We start from the raw sequence: 20,439 nt of genomic DNA, 5'->3' as shown, positions 1-20,439 counted from the left end.
AGGGTGGGGAACATCACACACTGGGGCCTGTTGAGGTGTGGGGGATTGGGGGAGGGATAGCATTAGGAGAAATACCTAATGTAAAGGATGAGTTGATGGGTGCAGCAAACGAACATGGCACACATGTATACCTATGTAACAAATCTGCATGTTGTGCACATGTATCCTAGAACTTAAAGTATAATAAAAGTAATGAGAAGAAGAAATAAAAATAAATCTTGACCCCTACCTCACAACAATGATAAAAATATGTATATTCCAAATGGATTGTAGATGTAATGTAAACAATGAAATAAAAGATACCACAGAAAATTATCTTTGTGAAATAGGATCAGAGGCAAAAATTGATAAATTCAGTTTAATCAAAATTATGACTTTCTATTCACCAAAAGACAAAAAAGAATTAAAAACTAGCCATGAGGTTGAAAACTACTAAAAAAAGGAGTTATGTTCAGAATACAAGATTTGTTTAAGTAATAAGAAAAACAAGGAAATAAAGTTCTATGGAAGCAAAAAAGAAGAGAAAAAAGAAAAGAAAAACAACAGACTAGAGAAATAGGAGATTTGAACAGCTATTGCACAAAATAAGGTATAAAAATTGCCCAAATAAAATAGAAAGGTTCTCAACTTCATTTAAATATAAAATAATTTCAAAATGAGATTACAAAAGTCACCCAGTAAAATGGCTAACATGAAAATAACCTGACAAATGTAGAGATGATGTGGCCCAGCAGAAAGCCTTATGCACTACTAGGAATGTAAATAGGTAAAAACATCTTGGAAAATTGGTTGGTGTTAGCTACAAAAGACAAAGATACACACATACTCTGTGACCCACAAACACAACTCTCAGGCAAAAACCTGAGAGAAATCTGTGTACATGGGCATCAAAGAAATGTACAATATATTTATGATGGCATTATTTGAAATAGACATTGAGGCACAATGCAAATTCTTGAACAGTAGAATAAATAATGTATAGTATATTTATGAAATAGTACTAGAAACAGAATTAAATGAACTACAACTACATGTAACAACATGGATAATTTCATAAACAATGAGTGATAAATACAAATAACACACAAATGCACAGACAATACATGTTGTGCAAGTCCAATTAGATAACGTTCCCAAAACAGGCCCCGAACAAACAGTTATAAAAGGCAAATGTGCGGTTACACTGGAGGAAAAATAAGGGAAGTGATTTGGCAGGTGCATGCGAGGGGCTTCAGCGATGGAGGCAACGGAGCTTTTCACTTTCATACAATTTATGGAGCTTTATTATTTCAGCCTGTGCACATTTGTTTATGTGTAATAGGTTAAATAATAGTAAAATGTTTTCTAAAATGTTGATTATTACCAAAAACAAAGAGGGTGAATATAGTGAAAATTTACTAGAAATTACAGTTCTGTTAATATGCATTGAATAATGCAGCATAAAATGAAGGAAGGCAATATATATTGCTCTGATGTCCTATAATTCCAAAAGACTTTAGTTAAAATGGATATGTAAAGAGAGGTAAAATTTTAACCCAGGGAAATTTGACTCTTAGAAATAAATTTACGAAGAAGTTGATAGAGAAAAACAATACGAAAATTAAACAAAAGGATGTTATACACTAACCTTTGCAAAGGATTCCTCAGTTGTCTGCAGCTCATCTTCTCTGTCCCTAGAGTCAGGTAAACTGGGGCTGAAGGCCATGAGGTCGGTCTTGGGTGGGCCCTCACCAGAGCACACCCTCGGCCTCCTCTGCTGCGAGTATGACCAGCTCCCCACCGCGCTGGAGCACACCAGCGTGGGCTTGCCCGGAGCGCACGCGCCCTCGGTGGGCGGCGCAGAGCACCGCAGCGCGGTGTACAGCAGCAGCGTGAGCACCAAAAGGCTGGACACCGCGCAGATGGCAATGATCAGGTATACGTTGACATCCACCAGCGCAGCATCGGGACCAACAGCGCCCGCCAACGCCCGTGAGGAGGCCTTTGGCGCCTGTCCACTCTCCACAAGTGACACCAGCACAGTGGCCGTGGCCGTCAGCGCGGGCTCGCCGTGGTCCTTCACCAGTACCAGTAGGCGGTGGCGCGGAGCGTCCGTTTCGTCCAGGGCACGCGTTGTGCTGATCTCGCCAGTGTACAGCCCCACGCGGAAAGGGATGCGCGCGCCACCAGTCCCCGGCTGCAGCTCGTACGAAAGCCACGCGTTGTAGCCCGAGTCAGCATCCACCGCGCGCACCTTTGCCACCACGTGGCCCACACTCACCGACCATGGCACCAGCTCGCTCACTGCGCCACCAGTGCCACCCGCCCGAGGCGCTAGCAGTGCTGGCGCGTTGTCGTTTTCGTCCAGCACGAACACCTGCAGCGTCACGTTGCTGCCCAGAGGCGGCACGCCCGCATCCCGCGCGGTCACCTGAAACTGCAGCAGCTCTAGCTCCTCGTGGTCCAGCGGCTGCAGCGCATACACCTTGCCGCTCTCCGCATGCACCGAAACGTAGCTCGACAGCGCGCGCTCGCCCACCCGCCGCTCCACCAGCGAGTAGGACACCAGGGCGTTCTCCTGCGCGTCCGCGTCCCACGCAGACACCGTGAAGATGTGGCAGCCCGGCGGGTTGTTCTCCTTCACGAACACTGTGTACTCGGGCTGCACGAACGCCGGAGCGTTGTCGTTCACATCAGCCACCTCCACAGAAACACTGGCCGTGGCCCACAGCGAAGGCGAGCCCCCGTCTCGCGCGGTCACCACCAGCTCATAGGCTGACACGCTCTCGCGGTCCAGGGCACTGTCCAGCACCAACGAGTAGTAATTCTTGAAGGTGGACACCAGCTTGAAGGGGACGTGGGACGTCAAGGAGCAGGTAACCAGCCCATTGACACCCATGTCTTTGTCGGACACACTGATCAGGGCGATGACTGTACCCAGTGGAGCGTCCTCTCTAATTGGAAGTGACAAAGACTTGAATTCCAAATCTGGGACATTATCGTTGTTGTCTTCTACTTCCACAATAACTCTACAATGGCCAGAAAGTGGGAGCTGTCCCTTATCAATGCCCTCTACAATAATTTCATAGGATTTGCTTTCTTCAAAGTCAATATATCCCTTTACAATAATTTGTCCAGTAATTGGATCTATGTGAAACTTGGATTTCACATTTGGCGAAATATCATTTGAGAATGAATAAATAATGTCCCCATTCAATCCTTCGTCTAAATCTGAGGCGTTAAGTTTAATTACCAATGTTCCATTAGGAACATTTTCTAGTAATCTCACCTTATAAATGGTTCTGTCAAAAGCTGGGGCATTGTCATTGGCATCCAGTACTGTGATGAGTAACTGAACGGTGCCAGTCAACTCGGGTTTGCCTCCATCAGTGGCTGTGAGCACTAAAAAAATCTCCGGAGCTTCTTCTCTGTCTAAAGATTTCCGTAATATAAGCCCAAGACCTTTTACCAGCTCGTCATCAGATGGTTTTTCCAGAGAAAAGTATTCATTTGGGCTCAGTCTGTAAGTGAGCAGGGCGTTCTCCCCGATATCTGCATCCGAGGCGCCCTCTAGTGGAAACCGAGAGTCAAGCGGCCTGGATTCCGCGATGGACAGGTTCTTTTGTGTTGCTGGGAACACCGGCGGATTATCGTTAATGTCCCTCACCTCCACGTCCACATGGAAAACCTGCAGCGGCCTGTCCACGATCACCTCCAGGTGGATGCTGCACTCCGCGCTCCGCCGGCACAGCTCCTCCCGGTCGATCCGAGAATTCACAAACAAAATGCCATTCTGCAGATTTACCTCCAGAAGGCCTCCGCGGCCCTTGGACGCCACCCGGAACAGGCGCGGCACCAGCTCCGCCAGCTCCAGCCCCAGGTCCTGCGCGATGCGGCCCACGAAGGTGCCGTGTTTGGCCTCCTCGGAGACCGAGTAGTGGAGCTGACCGTTCCCTGCCTCCCAGGCTGAGAGGAGAAGAAGTAAGAGCAGCAGACGCCGGGATTCCTGGCCGCTTCCCCAGGAAAACTCCATCTTTAGTGCACAGTATTTTGTTCTGATTAAATATCGTTTCTCAAAGTCAAGGGAAATCTTTTAATCGGTCAGTCAAGTGCAGCTGCATCCTCCATATTTCAGACTCCAAAGAGTGCATATGGTTCCTTCCAGTAAGAATAGAAGGAATTTTCCCTTCTTCCTCCTTCTCTCATGTATTTTGTGGTAAAGAGCGACATCATGTGGCTCCAAACCGTAAGTAGCAATTGTGGAAACCCCCACACACTCTACTATAAACTACTTGGTTTTATTTATTCTTTCAGTCTTTTCGGAGAATAGGAATACATTTTGTACTACTGTGGTACACATTGTACCACTGATTGATTGAGTGTGGTCCTTAGTTTCGCCATAGGGGCAACTTTTACTTCAGTAGAAATAATTTTTTCAACACAGGTTTTAAGTATTACAGAGACCTAACTATACACTTTGTAAACATGTAACTGTAAACTGTTGATTAGAAAAATTCATTACAGATTCCTGTGTTCCCAAGAATTCCAGGGTTTTTTTTTTATTAATGATAACATCCTCTTCACCCTAGTATTTCTGGTGTTGTTGACTTGAGGGGACTGGTCTCTAGGGAAATTCTGGTGCCAAGAACAAGCTATTGACAGGGAAATTTGCAGATGTTTTATAAAAGGATCAAAGACCATCAGCATTTAATTAGATGTCTTCCTTGAGTCATGTCAGGGCTGAAAGTGCAAGGAAGCAGGAAGTTATAGCAAATAGCTTGCATGGAAAAGCATTCCAAATAATTTTATTCATTGGAACTCATTTGCTCCCATGAGAAACGCTGGTATTCTCATTTTGACTCTTACAGTTTATAAGTACTTGCTTGTTCTCCAGTATGTAATGTGCCTAAGCTTCTATTTTCTCCTATAGTGCTTATATATTTTAGCCAAACTGAATATTTCCTGCTTCCAATAGCATTTTTTAATAAACAAGTATGTTCATTTTGTCCTGTCTATAAGTAATCCACATCATTTCTAAACTCTTCTAAAGCCAATTTACCCCATTTTATAACCACTTAAAACTTCCCTGACCCATGAAGAATGTCATGATCAAACCAATTGAACAGGTATTTTTTCTTCTTTTACAAACTGCAGCACCAGTGTGGAATCGCATGGGCCATTTTTTACATTAATTTATCTCTTATAAGCATTTGAGTATGTGTGTCCTTTTTTGGAATATATATTTTAAAGGGAATAGTTGTATCTTAATTGTTTAATAGCTCAGAGGGACTTACCTAACATTTGCTAAATATTTACCCTGCAGAAAATGTTTGTTTCCTTCCATTGCCTAATAAAATGCATCAATTTAAGGTGATCGCATATCTAGTTGGGAAAATGTGGTGTTTCAACAGCCTCTATAATTTTCTAAAGATACAAAAAAAGTCTCTAGACATTTCCCCAATTAAGATGTATTTCAAGTTCAATGTTGAAAACTTGGGTTTTAGCTTAATTTTTATTCTAATTCTTGGTAATCACGATCTTTGAATCATCCTGGGTATTAATGGGGAATGAAGACTTCCCAATAAATAAACCCACAATACATTTTCTTACATAAAGAAATTTAATATATAAAGACATAATGGTAGCCATTTAAAAACTTTCCTTGCCTCCTATATTCATAAAGTTATTTTCATCCTGTTTGTCTAAACAAAAAATCAATCTAGTGAAAATAGCTTTACGCTCCCTCTCTATTGAAGAACTACACTCACACAAACACACACACACAAAAACCAAAACAACAACAACAAAAAACCCCACCAAATTTCTGAATCAAACAGAAACCAGGGTACTTTCACTATGTGGGGACCCAAACTATATTTTTACAAAATGATCATTGACATCAAGCACATTGGAAAAAAGGAGGAAGAATTCCATTTTCACCCATTTCATTTGTAATATTTTCATTTACCAGGTATTTTAATGTATAGATGGGGAATGCAGCAGAATAGAAAACGATGTTTATTTGGTAGCTATTCAATATTTATTTGACATAGCATCAGTACATCTGTGAAGTGAAAATTCCAAAGTCTTCAAAATGTCTTTGCCAAGAGTCTTGTTAGACAATAGTTTCAAGAGGCAAGCTGGATTTGAAGATTGAAGTTCCATATCTGGGAAGACAAGTACTTTGGCTGACTCTATTATATTCAAGAAGCTGATAACAGAACTAAATTTTTAAAATACTGACCTGAGATGGACACACTATGGCTACTACTTCATGGACAAGGGAGCAACAAAGGATAGTGCCAAAAAAGGAAATAAAGAAAATGGAAGTGAGGGGAAGGAGAGGAGTCAAGAAAAATATCTATTTTACGTGTTAGACGTCAATGAGTATTAACCAGGTTTCAGTTGGTTACTATTTCTCTCCAGTGGTAGGGAAACTTAAATGGGAGTCCAACTAATTGCTAGAGGAGATAACCAAATATGTAGGGGTAGTGATTAGAAAAAAGTCTACCTTCAATTTCATTTGGTTCTGGTTATTTGGAGTTTTCTACTTATTGCATGGCACACATTAATAGGCAGGATGCTATTCAGAGAAGTTAACCAGTAATAACATTATAACATTGGCTTATCAAACTTATTTCATATTAGCATCCTTAGTATGGTATGCAAAAGACACTAATGAATAAAAAGTTTTGCTAGTAGGGATAGTTTTAAAATTAGATACCATAATTATTTTCAAGATATTGTTCAGATTGAAAATTATTTTTAACAAGATTTAAAACATTCTTTTAAAATGAATATATAAATATACTATACAACTATTAAATTTTCACTTCATATTGATATTTTAGTTATTAGTAATAAATTTTAACATATAATACAGTAGTATTATTAAAGTAGTATTAAATAAAGTAGTGATAAACTAAAGATGAACAAAGATGCAATTCTAAATGCAATTGTTATTCTCGATTTTTTTCCAAACTGGGAAATCAAGAAACAATAAACGGTATTGCCAAATTAGAGCACAAGGCCTAAAATGAATCATATTCAAGTAAAAAATAAGGATTGAGACTCCAAACAAGTGAATAAGAGAATAAAAGAGGTTCCATAAAAGACAACAGGTGTAATGATCTAATTTTTGAAACTGAAGGTGGAAAAGCATAATCAATAGGGAGTTATAAGCATTAGGTGAACTCATAAAATGAGCAAGTAACATTCGTACTAACAGGTAGTAGGAAGTCCAAATGAAAAGTGGCAAAAGATATTGAAGAAGCATTGTATAGGGATAAGTATAAAACAAGTCGAAGTCAGATTCTCTAAATAATGCAATTCATCTAAGAAAAAATATTTGTCTTATACCCAGGCATTTAGCAATAAAATAATCCTACTACTGCACCTAATAACAAAACAAAATTACAAGTGTGGATCTCATAACTTACTGCTGATTTGGTTCAAAAATTAGCAACAAAAATCTTAGCGTTTTAACCACAAAACCACAAAACTGGAAAAGTCTAATTATGAATCACATAATTCATACTTAACTATTAACGTATTTCCAGAGGAGTGGAAACATTGAGGAATGAAAAACAAAGACATTTTGGAAAGAATAAATAAAAATTACTCACTTTGGCTGAGAGATCAACGTCCACATCCTGTTTCTCCTCTCTATCCCGGCTAATTGGACAAGGAGGAAGGCTAGGGCTAAAAGCCATGAGGTCGGTCTTGGGCAACCCCTCTCCAGAGCACACCCTCTGCTGCCTCTGCTGCGAGTATGACCAGCTCCCCACCGCGCTGGAGCACACCAGCGTGGGCTTGCCCGGCCCACAGGCGCCTTCGGTTGGCGGCGCGGAGCACCGCAGAGCAGTATATAGCAGCAGTGTGAGCACCAACAGACTGGACACCGCGCAGATGGCGATGATCAAGTACACGTTGACATCCACCAGTGCAGCTTCCGGGCCCGTGGCGCCAGCGGACGCCTGGGACGAGGCCTTGGGTGCCTGGCCACTCTCCACCAGCGACACCAGCACAGTGGCCGTGGCGGTCAATGAGGGTTCACCGTGGTCCTTCACCAGCACCAGTAGGCGATGGCGCGGGACGTCGACCTCGTCCAGGGCACGGGTCGTGCTGATCTCTCCCGTGTACAGCCCCACGCGAAACGGGATGCGCGCACCGCCGGTCCCAGGCTGTAGCTCATACGAAAGCCAGGCGTTGTAGCCTGAGTCTGCATCCACTGCGCGCACCTTCGCTACCACGTGGCCCGCACCCACTGACCGCGGCACCAGCTCGCTCACTGCGCCACCGATGCCACCCACCCGAGGCATCAGCAGTGCCGGAGCGTTGTCGTTCTCGTCCAGCACGAACACCTGCAGCGTCACGTTGCTGCCCAGAGGCGGCACGCCCGCATCGCGCGCACTCACCTGAAACTGCAGCAGCTCTAGCTCCTCGTGGTCCAGCGGCTGCAGCGCGTACACCTTGCCGCTCTCCGCGTGTACCGACACGTAGCTCGACAGCGCGCGCTCCCCCACCCGCCGTTCCACCAGCGAGTAGGACACCAGCGCGTTCTCCTGCGCGTCCGCGTCCCGCGCAGACACCGTGAAGATGTGGCAGCCCGGCGGGTTGTTCTCCTTCACGAACACCGTGTACTCGGACTGCGAGAATGCCGGCGCATTGTCGTTCACGTCGGCCACCTCCACGGACACGCTGGCCGTGGCCCACAGTGAAGGCGAGCCCCCGTCCCGAGCAGTCACCACCAGCTCATAGGCCGACACGCTCTCGCGGTCCAGAGGGCTGTCCAGCACCAATGAGTAGTAATTCTTGAAGGTGGACACCAGCTTGAAGGGGACGTGGGGCGTCAGCGAGCAGGTGACCTGTCCATTGACTCCTGAGTCGCGGTCGGACACGCTGATCAGGGCGATGACTGTGCTAAGTGGAGAGTCTTCTAATACAGGTAAAGATAGTGAATGAATAACTAACTCAGGTACATTATCATTGATGTCCACAATTTCGAGTAGAACTGTGCAGTGATCTGACATTGGGGGATTTCCTTTATCCGTGGCTTCTACCTGGATTTCATATGACTTACTTTCCTCGAAATCTATGTTACCTTTTACACTGATTTGTCCATTGACTGGATCTAAATGGAATTTTGACAGAATATCTGCTGACATGTCCGTATTGAAAGAATACGCGATATCCTTATTTACTCCTTCATCCAAATCGGTGGCGTTAACGGTCACCACTAGGGTACCATTTGGTGCATTTTCGAGTAATCTGACTTTATAGATCGTCCTCTCAAACGCTGGGGCGTTGTCGTTTACATCTAAAACAGTGATCTTTAGTTGAGTCGTGCCAGTGAGCTCTGGTTTCCCACCATCAATTGCTGTTATTAGTAAATAATGCTTAGGAGTGTCCTCTCTATTTAAATATTTTTTCAACACGAGTCCAAGGGATTTAATTTCCTCGTCATTTCTTTTAACGTCCAAGGTAAAATATTCAGTGGAATCAAGACTGTAAGTCAACAACGAATTTGTTCCGATATCTGCATCTGATGCGCCCTCTAGCGAAAACCGAGAGCCAGGCTGTCGGGATTCGGAAATAAACAGATTCTTTACAGCCATTGGAAAAACTGGCGCGTTGTCATTAATGTCCTTCACTTCCACCTCCACATGGAAAACCTGCAGCGGCCTGTCCACGATCACCTCCAGGTGGATGCTGCACTCCGCGCTCCGCCCGCACAGTTCCTCGCGGTCGATCCGAGAATTCACAAACAAAATGCCATTCTGCAGATTTACCTCCAGAAGGTCCCCGTGTCTTTTGGACGCCACCCGGAACAGGCGCGGCACCAGCTCCGCCAGCTCCAGCCCCAGGTCCTGCGCGATGCGGCCCACGAAGGTGCCATGCTTGGCCTCCTCAGAGACGGAGTAGTGGAGCTGGCCGCTCCCCACCTCCGAGGCTGCCAGGAGCAGAAGAGAAAGCAGCAGGCACTGGGCTCCAGGATCTTCTCGCCAGGAAAACAACATTGCAAGTATTTTCCAAATATTAGATTGCCTTTACATTGATCCAAAATTTAAAAATAATTCGAGTTCCTTATCTTCATTTCTTAAACTCCTTGGTGTTAAATTTTAGAGAGGATGAAGCAAAGCAGTATCTGAATACGTAATGCACGCTGTTATTTCTTTTGTGGAGAAAGACCTTGTGGTGGACAGCGACATCATGTGGCTAAACGTGTAAGTATTAAATATGTAAATATATCTTCTTTTCCTTGTATGTCGTTTGAACTTTCCCAAATTTTCTAGTTTCAATTGTAATATCCTTCGGTCACTCCTCAAAGTCCTTATATTTTATCTAAATATTTCCTTAGAACTTTTATACTAATTCACTATCAATTGTGCTAATTCATGACATACACTAGAATATTGTGATTCCTGTTTTAACAGTGGACATCTATTGGAAATGTTTCCCATGTGACAGCCACTTTTCTATTTGTCTTAATGGAATTATCCCATTAAATTATCACAATCCTCTGAAATAAGTTTTAATATTATTCGCTTTTTACAAACACATAGAGGTTAAGTAAAACGATATTATCTCTTGGTACGATGGGATTTCAATCTGATTCAAGACAACTTACCATTAACCTCTTTACCTCCCAAGTTACATTTTATAGAAAAATCAGATCCTTTCAGATTTATGATCATCAAAACATTGAGATGTTGAAGTATTTAAAAGTGTGTGTGTGCTGTATATATTAAAACATACATATATCTACTTTTATGTTATTACAGCAACTGTTAATTTTTTAAAATATGTACATTTATGGTTTTTTAAATTTGTAGAATGTCTGTAATTCCCTCCCATGCCCCTTTTTCAAGAACTATAGCCTCATCAACTGTCTTGACTGTAACTTACATAAAGATTTCAGAAGTCGGTCCTTTACAGAGAAATTCAAACTGGAAATTTGTTTCCTACTGTGGGAATGTGATTTGTATATTTGTTACATTCACATCACATCAATTAAGAATATATTAGGTTTAATTTTTCCACACTATGTATTTGAATTTACCTGTATATACTAAAATGTTAACAATATAAAATAATTACATTTTTGATGATCTCCACTCCTGATGAATTTCTAGATTCCAGTTTTTTTAAAAGTTGTTACTTGAAAGAATTGATTATTTAACTAATCAGTGAAGGGAGAAAAGTAACCTAGGAACATAAGCCAGTATTTACTCAACATATTTAACACTAAGCAATAAAACATTCTAAAGATATCTGTGAATTCAATGAGAAGCATGAATTCTCGCCGCATTTGGAAGTGGGGCAAAGAAAATTTATGGAAAGAGGTCAAATTTAGAGAAATAAAAGAATGTACAAATTTTTGCTTATACCCAGACCATTTAAAAATGAAATCAAACATGTGATTTAAATATTTAGGGGAAAAGTTTTCATTTCAGCTTTTGTTTCCTGTGTATTCATGAAATGGAAGCAAGGACTGCAACTTACTCAGATTTTATCATTCATATTTAGAATAGGATAAATTATCAATTGTTGTTTTCATGAATAAATAAATTAATATTTTGAATTAACTTTTTCAAGCAAGATAAATAAAAATGTAAGTTAATGATATTTGTTAATATCAAACTTACATAATTTCTAAATGATTCTATTGTGCTATATTATGAAGAAGTAAGTAAACATTTAAGCATTATTTCTGAAAAGCATGGACCTAAGAAATAATTATAGCTATTAATATTCCAGTTACCACTTTGCTGAATTTTTAAAGATGGTAGCTAGTTTGAAAATAAGAGATAAACTTAAAATTTTTAAACTTCATGGACTTCATAGTAAAGAGATGCCTTTGACAACTTATTGTAATACTGCACTTTTCAGTACCTTTAAGAGTTATACTAATTGCAAAATGGAATGTCACATGAGAATTTATAGCAGAGTAGACTCCATACTGATTAAGAGATAAAGGTAATATTAAAGGAACTATGAGTTTAGAAGATTGAGCCATTTTGTAGATAAAGTATCAGTGAATAGTTTCTACTACCACCTAGATGTCACTTAGACAACCAAGAAAAAAATGTAAATAAGAATGTTTTGAAAAAACTTATAGAGCAACAGATTGTGACTCCTGGAGATTTGGATATATGTGAATATAATTTTAGAAGCTTATCATTTACCTATGGTAGAAACATAGTGGTCAAGTATTACTTGGAAATGAATATTCTGACCTAACTATGAAATGGCTAAAGGTAAGATCACTAGTGGAAGTTATTTCTATGATTTATCAATATGCACATATATTTAGAATAAACAGCAAATAACTAAGAACTAAATAGTAGAGGACCGTTTAAGACAGTTATTTTATTGCAATACATCTGCCTTTGGTTGGAAAAGCTAAAAAAATTCTTTCCAAGTGTAACATTTACTTGTCGAGTTCAGTGTTATAATTACCCACAATAAATGTTTCAAGTGAAAATGTAGTCAACCAAGACCAGGCCTCATCTTTTGGAAAAATTCCAATTTCATTAGGAATATGGATGCTTCCAGGCAAAATTGAGTGAGCTCACATTAATGGAAAATGTATTCCCACGCATAGAATTAGATGCCAGAAAAAAGTAGTCAATCTCTGCAGTGGGAGGCCTGCACACATTGGCCTAATGATAATGATACTGAAAGGATGATTTATCAACCATTAACATAAAGACTGGGTAGTCTCCACTTAAATGAAGAAAAAGTCCCACCACCTGAAAAACCCCAGTGTGATTTTTAAATGTTAATATTTTCAAATTAAACAAAATTGAGAGGGTCTCTTTTCTCAATACTCTCTATTTTTGCCTGATAACTCAAAAATGTTATCAGTGTGAAATCTTTATACCAAATAATGGGTTATTTTACTTATAAAAAACATACTTAAGATTAGCAGTTATTCCTAAGTGCTGTCATTTTGTTGTAACAACCTGTGCTACATACTTTTGGAAATTCTGGTGTTAAAATATCCACTCAGGCTGCTTTCAAATACAAATAAAAAGACCAGGTGCAGTGGCTCACTCCTGTAATCCCAGCACTTTGGGAGGCCTAGGAGGGTGGATCACTTGAGGCCAGGAGTTTGAGACCAGCCTGGCCAACATGGTGAAACCCCGTCTCTACTAAAAATAAAAAATTTTAAAAAGAAAATAGCCGGGCGTGGTGGTGGGCGCCTGTAATCCCAGTTACTAAGGAGGCTGAGGCAAGACAATCACTTGAACCCGGGTGGCAGAGGTTATAGTGAGCTGAGATCACACCACTGCACTCCAGCCTAGGTGACAGAGCAAGACTGTCTCAACAAAAACAAACAAACAAACAAAATTTAGCTTATTAACTATTGCATAGACAAGGGCATTGTTGATCCAAAGAACAATCTAAGAAATGTCCAGGATATAGGTTATTCCAAACACTATCCGACAGATTGGATAGACAGTGTCAGTTGAAAATACGTATTATATAATCAAATTCTTTAATTTCTTCCGATTGTGATTTTCCATTTTTAAGAGAGAAAATATTTATGGGAAATGTTTAATTTACAAATTTTGCTGAGGTGTTTTTCAGTGTTTCATGGTCTATTACTTATGACTTAATGATGGAAGTGCCAAAATGTAAAAATAAGAAAACAGTTATGTAGATTGTTTAAATAAATTGTTCAGTAAATGCAATAAGTTGATCTCTAATTCATATTCAAAATCGCACGGTAGGATGATATAAAATAAATGAAGAACTATGAATCTAAATAACTAGTAGAAATCATATAGAATTTTTTAAAAAGAACAATTTTAGAATTGGCAAGAAAAAGTAAAAGACTCACTCACCTTTCCTACGTATTCTGATTCTGAGAGCTGTTTCTCTTCTGCGGAGTCTGGACCTTGAGATAAGCTAGGGCTGAAGGCCATGAGGTCCGTCTTGGGGGGGTCCTCCCCAGAGCACACCCTCTGCCGCCTCTGCTGCGAGTAAGACCAGCTCCCCACGGCGCTGGAGCACACCAGCGTGGGCTTTCCTGGCGCGCGCGCACCCTCGGTGGGTGGCACCGAGCACCGCAGCGCAGTGTACAGCAGCACCGTGAGCACCAACAGGCTGGATACCGCGCAGATGGCGATGATCAGGTACACGTTGACATCCACCAGCGTAGCCTCTGAGCCCGCGGCGCCCACCCACGCCCGCGACGAGGCCTTGGGTGCCTGGCCACTTTCCACCAACGACACTAACACGGTGGCCGTGGCTGTCAACGCTGGTTCGCCGTGGTCCTTCACCAGCACGAGTAGGCGGTGGCGAGGGGAGTCAGCCTCGTCTAGGGCACGTGTCGTGCTGATCTCACCCGTGTATAGCCCCACGCGGAACGGGATGCGAGCGCTGCCAGTACCCAGCTGCAGCTCGTACGAAAGCCACGCGTTGTAGCCTGAGTCAGCGTCCACTGCGCGCACCTTAGCCACCACGTGCCCTGCACCCACCGACCACGGCACCAGCTCACTCACTGCGCCAGCAGCGGTGCCAGCCCTAGGCGCCAACAGTGCCGGCGCGTTGTCGTTCTCGTCCAGCACGAACACCTGCAGCGTCACGTTGCTGCCCAGAGGCGGCACGCCCGCATCCCGCGCGCTCACCTGGAACTGCAGCAGCTCCACTTCCTCGTGGTCCAGCGGCTGCAGCGCGTACACCTTGCCGCTCTCCGCGTGCACCGAAACGTAGCTCGACAACGCGCGCTCGCCCACCCGCCGCTCCACCAGCGAGTAGGACACCAGCGCGTTCTCCTGCGCGTCCGCATCCCACGCTGACACCGTGAAGATGTGGCAGCCCGGCGGGTTGTTCTCCTTCACGAATACTGTGTACTCAGGCTGTGCGAACGCCGGGGCGTTGTCGTTCACGTCGGCCACCTCGATGGACACGCTGGTGGTGGCCCACAGTGAAGGCGAGCCCCCGTCCCGTGCGGTCACCACCAGCTCATAGGCTGACACGCTCTCGCGGTCCAGGGCGCTGTCCAGCACCAACGAGTAGTAATTCTTGAAGGTGGACACCAGCTTGAAAGGGACGTGGGGCGTCAGGGAGCAGGTGACATGTCCATTCGTACCAGAGTCGCGATCCGACACCGTGATGAGAGCAATGACCGTGCCCAGGGAAGCGTTCTCTGAGATGGGAAGTGAGAGAGACGTTATTGAGACTTCTGGTGTGTTATCATTGATGTCCACAAGTTTTAATGAAATTTTACAATGTCCTGACATTGAAGGGGTTCCTTTGTCAGTTGCAGTGACCTGAATCTCGTAGGACTTTGCTTCTTCATAATCTAATTTTCCCTTAGTTCTGATTTCCCCTGAGATGGGATCTATGGTAAACTTAGTCTGTATAGTGGAAGACACATCACTACCGAGTGAATACACAATCTCGCTGTTCGATCCTTCATCTGCATCAGAAGCGTTTAACTTAACCACTAAGGTCCCATTTGCAGTATTCTCTAACAATTTTACTTTGTAAACTGATTGGGCAAAAGTTGGTTCATTGTCATTTACATCTAATACCTTAATAAGTATTTGAACGGTGCCCGTGAGCTCAGGTTTGCCCCCATCAGTAGCCACCAGTAACAAATTAACCTCAGCAGTTTCCTCTCTGTCCAGCGATTTCCCCAGCACGAGAGACAAAGATTCGCTTAGTTCATCATTTGTCTGTATATCTAGGAAGAAAAACTCACTGGAGCTGAGCTTGTAGGAGAGAAGAGCATTTACTCCTATATCTGCATCAGATGCACCCTCTAGAGGAAACCGAGAATCAAGCAGCCTTGATTCGGGAAACCGGATAGTCTTTACTGTCATTGGAAATACTGGCGGGTTGTCGTTAATGTCCTTCACCTCCACTTCCACATGGAAAACCTGCAGCGGCCTGTCCACGATCACCTCCAGGTGGATGCTACATTCCGCGCTCCGCCCGCACAGCTCCTCCCGGTCGATCCGAGAATTCACAAACAAAATGCCATTCTGCAGATTTACCTCCAGAAGGTCCCCGTGTCTTTTGGACGCCACCCGGAACAGGCGCGGCACCAGCTCCGCCAGCTCCAGCCCCAGGTCCTGCGCGATGCGGCCCACGAAGGTGCCGTGTTTGGCCTCCTCGGGGACGGAGTAGTGGAGCTGGCCGCTCCCCACCTCCCAGGCTGCGAGGAGCAGAAGCGAGAGCAGCCGTGTCCAGGCCCCTAGGCCCCTTCTGATAGAAGACGCCATTACCAATCCTCAATGTTTTGATCAAATTAGAAGAGCATGTTTTGCAAAAATTTAAATATTCTAGTCTGTGTTAAAGTCCTGCTGCTTCTCTTATTCCTCCGCTTCTCTGAAGTAACAAAGGGGCTCTGGGTATTTTCCTTCCTAGGGAACACTCTACGGTGGACAGCGACATCATGTGGCTAAAAGGAAGGCTCTACTGTTTATTCTGTAGATTTAAAACTAGTCGATTTTCTGGTTTAAGTTTACTCATAGCTTTCATCTTGGAAAAAAATAACTATTTTAAGCCCTAAAATATATTACCTTTTTACCCTTTTTTACTCTGGTTAAAAAAACACACAAAATAATATTTAAAATTACCATATTAACTATGATTAAATGTACATTTCAGTAATGTTAAGTATATTCACATTGTTACAAATTTTTCATCTTGGAAAACAGAAACTCTATACCCATTAGACAACAACTCCGCTTTTCACCGTCACTCCAGTCTCTGGTAACCACAGTCCTATTTTCTATTTCTATGAATTTCACTACTTTAGATATTTCGTGTAAGTGGACTCGTAAAGTATTTGTCGTTTTGTGACTGGCCTATTTCACTTAGCACAATGTCCTCAAGGTTCATCCATGTTGTAGCATGTGACAAGATTTATTTCCTTTTTAAGGCTGAATACTAGTCCATCGTATGTATACACCACTTTTTGTTTATTCATTCAAGCATCCGTGGATGGTTCCTCAAGGTTCATCCATATTGTAACATGTGACAGGACTTCTTTCCTTTTTAAGGCTGAATAATAGTCCAACATATGTATACACCACGTTTTGTTTATTCATTCAAGTATTCGTGGACATTTGAATTGCTTCCATTTCTTGACTGTTGTGAACAGTGCTGCCATGAACATGGGTGTGCAAATATTTCTTTGAGACCCTGCTTTCAATTCTTTTGGATATATTAGCATTTTTCACTGTTTCTTCAAATGAAGAACATAGTAATCAAAGGTATTTTAGTCCATTGAAAATATATGTGTATATATACTGTTGTTTTGTGATTTAATTTTGATTTTTGAATTGTTTGCAAATGTTTTGAAATCAATAATTTATTTGTTTCTCATTTGGATAATGTACTATTACTTTAGAATATTTCCTTTTCCATTACATTTAGACTTTTATGCAAGAACAATACAATTGATCTCTTTTTTTGTGTTAATTACTTGAGAATATCTTCTTTTGTTAATTTTTAGCTGATCCCTTCACAGTAAAAAAATGAAAATAGAATAAAAATAAGACGAGGATGAAATAAAATGAATCAAGGAGTGGGAAAGCATACAAAATCCATAATAAAGGGTCACCTTCAGTTACTCTAACCATGTCACCAATTTTGTTTTCAGCTTCCTAGAGCAAAGAGAGAAGTAAAATTAATTGCAAAATTTGCAATGTCCGTAAGAGAAAAGCAAAGCTCTTGTTAAGAAAAGCTAGCTTTTTTTCCAATAACAATTTTTTTCCCTCATGTACAGTATCTTAAGATACTCATTTGTACCATCTATGGAAATGTGTATTTATGTTAATCATACTCTAACAGTAAATCCCAAGTTAACCGATTTAAGCAAAAATAAACCAGAGAATCCTGTACTGACTCGTACATGGAAATGGGTAATTAATTACTGGTTTCAGACAGAGCTGGGTCTACACCCTTCCATAATTCCATAAGGAAAATAATCTCCACATTTATAATTCCTTTTCCCCTGCTGAACTTCTTCTCAGATAGACTTTTCCCATCTGCTGGCAAAATGGCCAAAGTAGCTTTCTAGACTAAAAATTACCAGTTTGATGACTCTTACCAGAAAGTGCTCTTTTCTAATAGTCCAGCAAAAATCCTGGATATTACTTCCTACAGCCCAGTTTGGATGATGTAAATTTCCTTTAGTCAATAATTGTGATTTTTCTCACATTGGCTAGACATGGGTCCACTTGCTCATTCTTGAAGCCAGGAAATGAAATCAGCTCCACCTAAATTATGTGAACTGAAAAGTGGGAGGTTGGTTTTTATGTGAACTGAAAAGTGGAGGTCATGGCATGTACCCAAATTCTCCTGGAGCTTAAACAGATGGCAGATAGCTTCAGAACTGCTCATTACAGCATTATGTAGTTGCAAAGCAATTGCATATGTATGATACCCAGTAATTATTATTTAATCTATAGCCAACATTGACCACTGTTGACACATAGAAGGAATTATACCTAGAATCCAGATGCTAGCTTCAGGAAACATGGCTTGCTTGAGACAATTTCTGCAATCATATAAGGTAATTAATTATACCGGATATTCAGAATGACATATGTGGGGGTATAAGAGGCATTTTGTGCTGTTATTTAGGATTTCTGAGAATATGGAATATTTCCCCCTTCCCCCAGAGATAGAATACTATTGCCAGATATGCAAGTACATTTCCCCCACAACGGGGAAAAGAGATTAAGAAGCCATGCTCAGCAAATATCCTTCCTCCCACTGCACTTGATATCTCTTGGTACCTGTTTTGGGTCAAAGATACCCCAAAAGACATCACTTTTCTGAGGTTTAAATAAGTGACCTTATTTGGAATAAAGGTCTTTGCAGATGTAACAAAGATGAGGATCTTGATATGAGATCATCCTAGATTACAGAAGGCCATAAATCCAATGATGGTTGCCCCTTATAAAAGACAGAAAAAGAGAAGGCATATAGTAACACAGGAAAGAAGGAAATGTGAAGACAGAGGCAGGAACTGGAGTTATGCTGCCACAAGCCAAGCAATGCCAAGAGCTACCAGAAGCTGGAAGATCCAAGAAAAAAATTTCCCCTAAAGTCTTCAGAAGAAATGTGGCCCAGGAAACACGCTGATTTTGGACTTCTGGCCTCCGTAAGAGAGAAGAAATTTATTCTTACAGAGATTCTGTAAGAAAATAAATTTCTGTTATTTCAAGCCACCAAGTCTGTGGTAATTTGTTGCATCAGCCCAAGGAAATTAACATAGTACCCATTGCTAAAATTATACCCTTTGCACCTATCTATGGAACTGTATATCCCTTAACGTTTACATGTCCAAGCATTCATTCTTGCAAAACCTTCAACCTAGTCTTTCACAAAACTACTAGAAGACCCCAGAAGAAAAAAACAACAAGGGGAGTGGATGCTAAGCAAGAAAAAAGAAGGAATATCTATGACACTTTAAATTTCAGTTTATTATTTTTCTTCTGCTACCTTTTATATTTAAGAAAAAGAAATCAAAACACAGTAGATTTTTTCCATGGAATTCAAGTTATCTAATCTGCTTAACGGTCAGATGTCTTAGTAAAAAGTGTCAACAATAATGTTCTCCTACAGTTGTATTTCCTGTTGTAAAAAAAATGCCCTCCTCTTAAAATTTATCTGGTTCATATTAGCTTAATGGCAGTGGGACCTCAATACATATGCTGTTGTGAGTTAACATTCAGTTTTTCCTCTAAAATAAACATAATTTTATTTCTTGCTGCTGCAGAGTCCTTTGTAGTTATTGGGGACTTCCTATGACAGCTTTTCTCCACATGTTGGCTCAGCATCCTGGATTGCTTTGACTTTATGGTGTCTCAGTATCAACCAGTGCTTATGTAATTGCTGTAACAGGAAAAGATAGCAGAAGAGTCTTTCACTGGCAGTTACATAATTCTGCTTGGAAGTGACACACCATTCACATTTCATTGGCCAAAGGAAATTACGCAATCGTGCTACCTCAAAACAACAGAAAAATGAAATCCTCCAGCATTCTCAGAGGAATATCGGTAGTGGCTATCAATATAAACTATTTCTCATTTTCATCTATTTGCATCCTTCACTGACCACAAGTCTCTAAGGTCCCTCAAATGATACCCTACTAGTTTGTGGAAGAAATCTTGTGAAGAAAGATAAACCTGTTGAAAGTTGTGTTAACTATATGAAGATTTGGAATGGAGCAAGAACTTTAACTACCAATGGGAAATCCATTCATATTTACATTAAAATAAACACTAAGTGACAATACCACTCCACAATCATTTTTTCCTCCATTCTAGAATTACCTTTTCATAAAAATTACTTTTCAAATTTTGTACTTCTACACCCATTTATTTTTGGTTTAATAGTAATTCACTATTATTTGTGATTCACCTTCAGGTTAATACCCTCAACTAACCTAGAAAACTAAATAAAGAAATATTGAATGTATGTAAA

At 41.4% G+C, this 20,439-nt stretch overlaps 1 protein-coding gene across 6 annotated transcripts in view; it reads right to left on the bottom strand.

Moving 5' to 3' along the window:
• LOC100992160 (protocadherin alpha-11) overlaps window positions 1-20,439 on the bottom strand; it is a 229,923-nt gene that overhangs the window by 200,633 nt on the left and 8,851 nt on the right. Inside the window, exons 1-2 of one of the 6 annotated variants that reach the window (XM_055112720.2) lie at window positions 7,629-13,752; window positions 5,979-6,173 (exon numbers count right to left, since the gene is read on the bottom strand). The exons of 1 other annotated variant lie outside the window; for it this stretch is intronic. In XM_055112720.2, coding sequence (XP_054968695.1) covers window positions 6,108-6,173; window positions 7,629-9,998 — 2,436 coding nt within the window. In that variant the 5' untranslated portion in view covers window positions 9,999-13,752 and the 3' untranslated portion in view covers window positions 5,979-6,107. Of the gene's footprint in view, window positions 1-1,627; window positions 4,219-5,978; window positions 6,174-7,604; window positions 13,753-13,832; window positions 19,747-20,439 lie in introns of those variants that run through there. 4 more of the 6 variants (XM_034960632.3, XM_014345059.4, XM_003829157.7 and 1 more) reach the window with 4 other exon arrangements.

Source organism: Pan paniscus, chromosome 4 (genome assembly GCF_029289425.2).
Source record: "Pan paniscus chromosome 4, NHGRI_mPanPan1-v2.0_pri, whole genome shotgun sequence".
Classification (NCBI taxonomy): Eukaryota; Metazoa; Chordata; class Mammalia; order Primates; family Hominidae; genus Pan; species Pan paniscus.
This window is presented reverse-complemented; position numbering and strand designations above follow the sequence as displayed.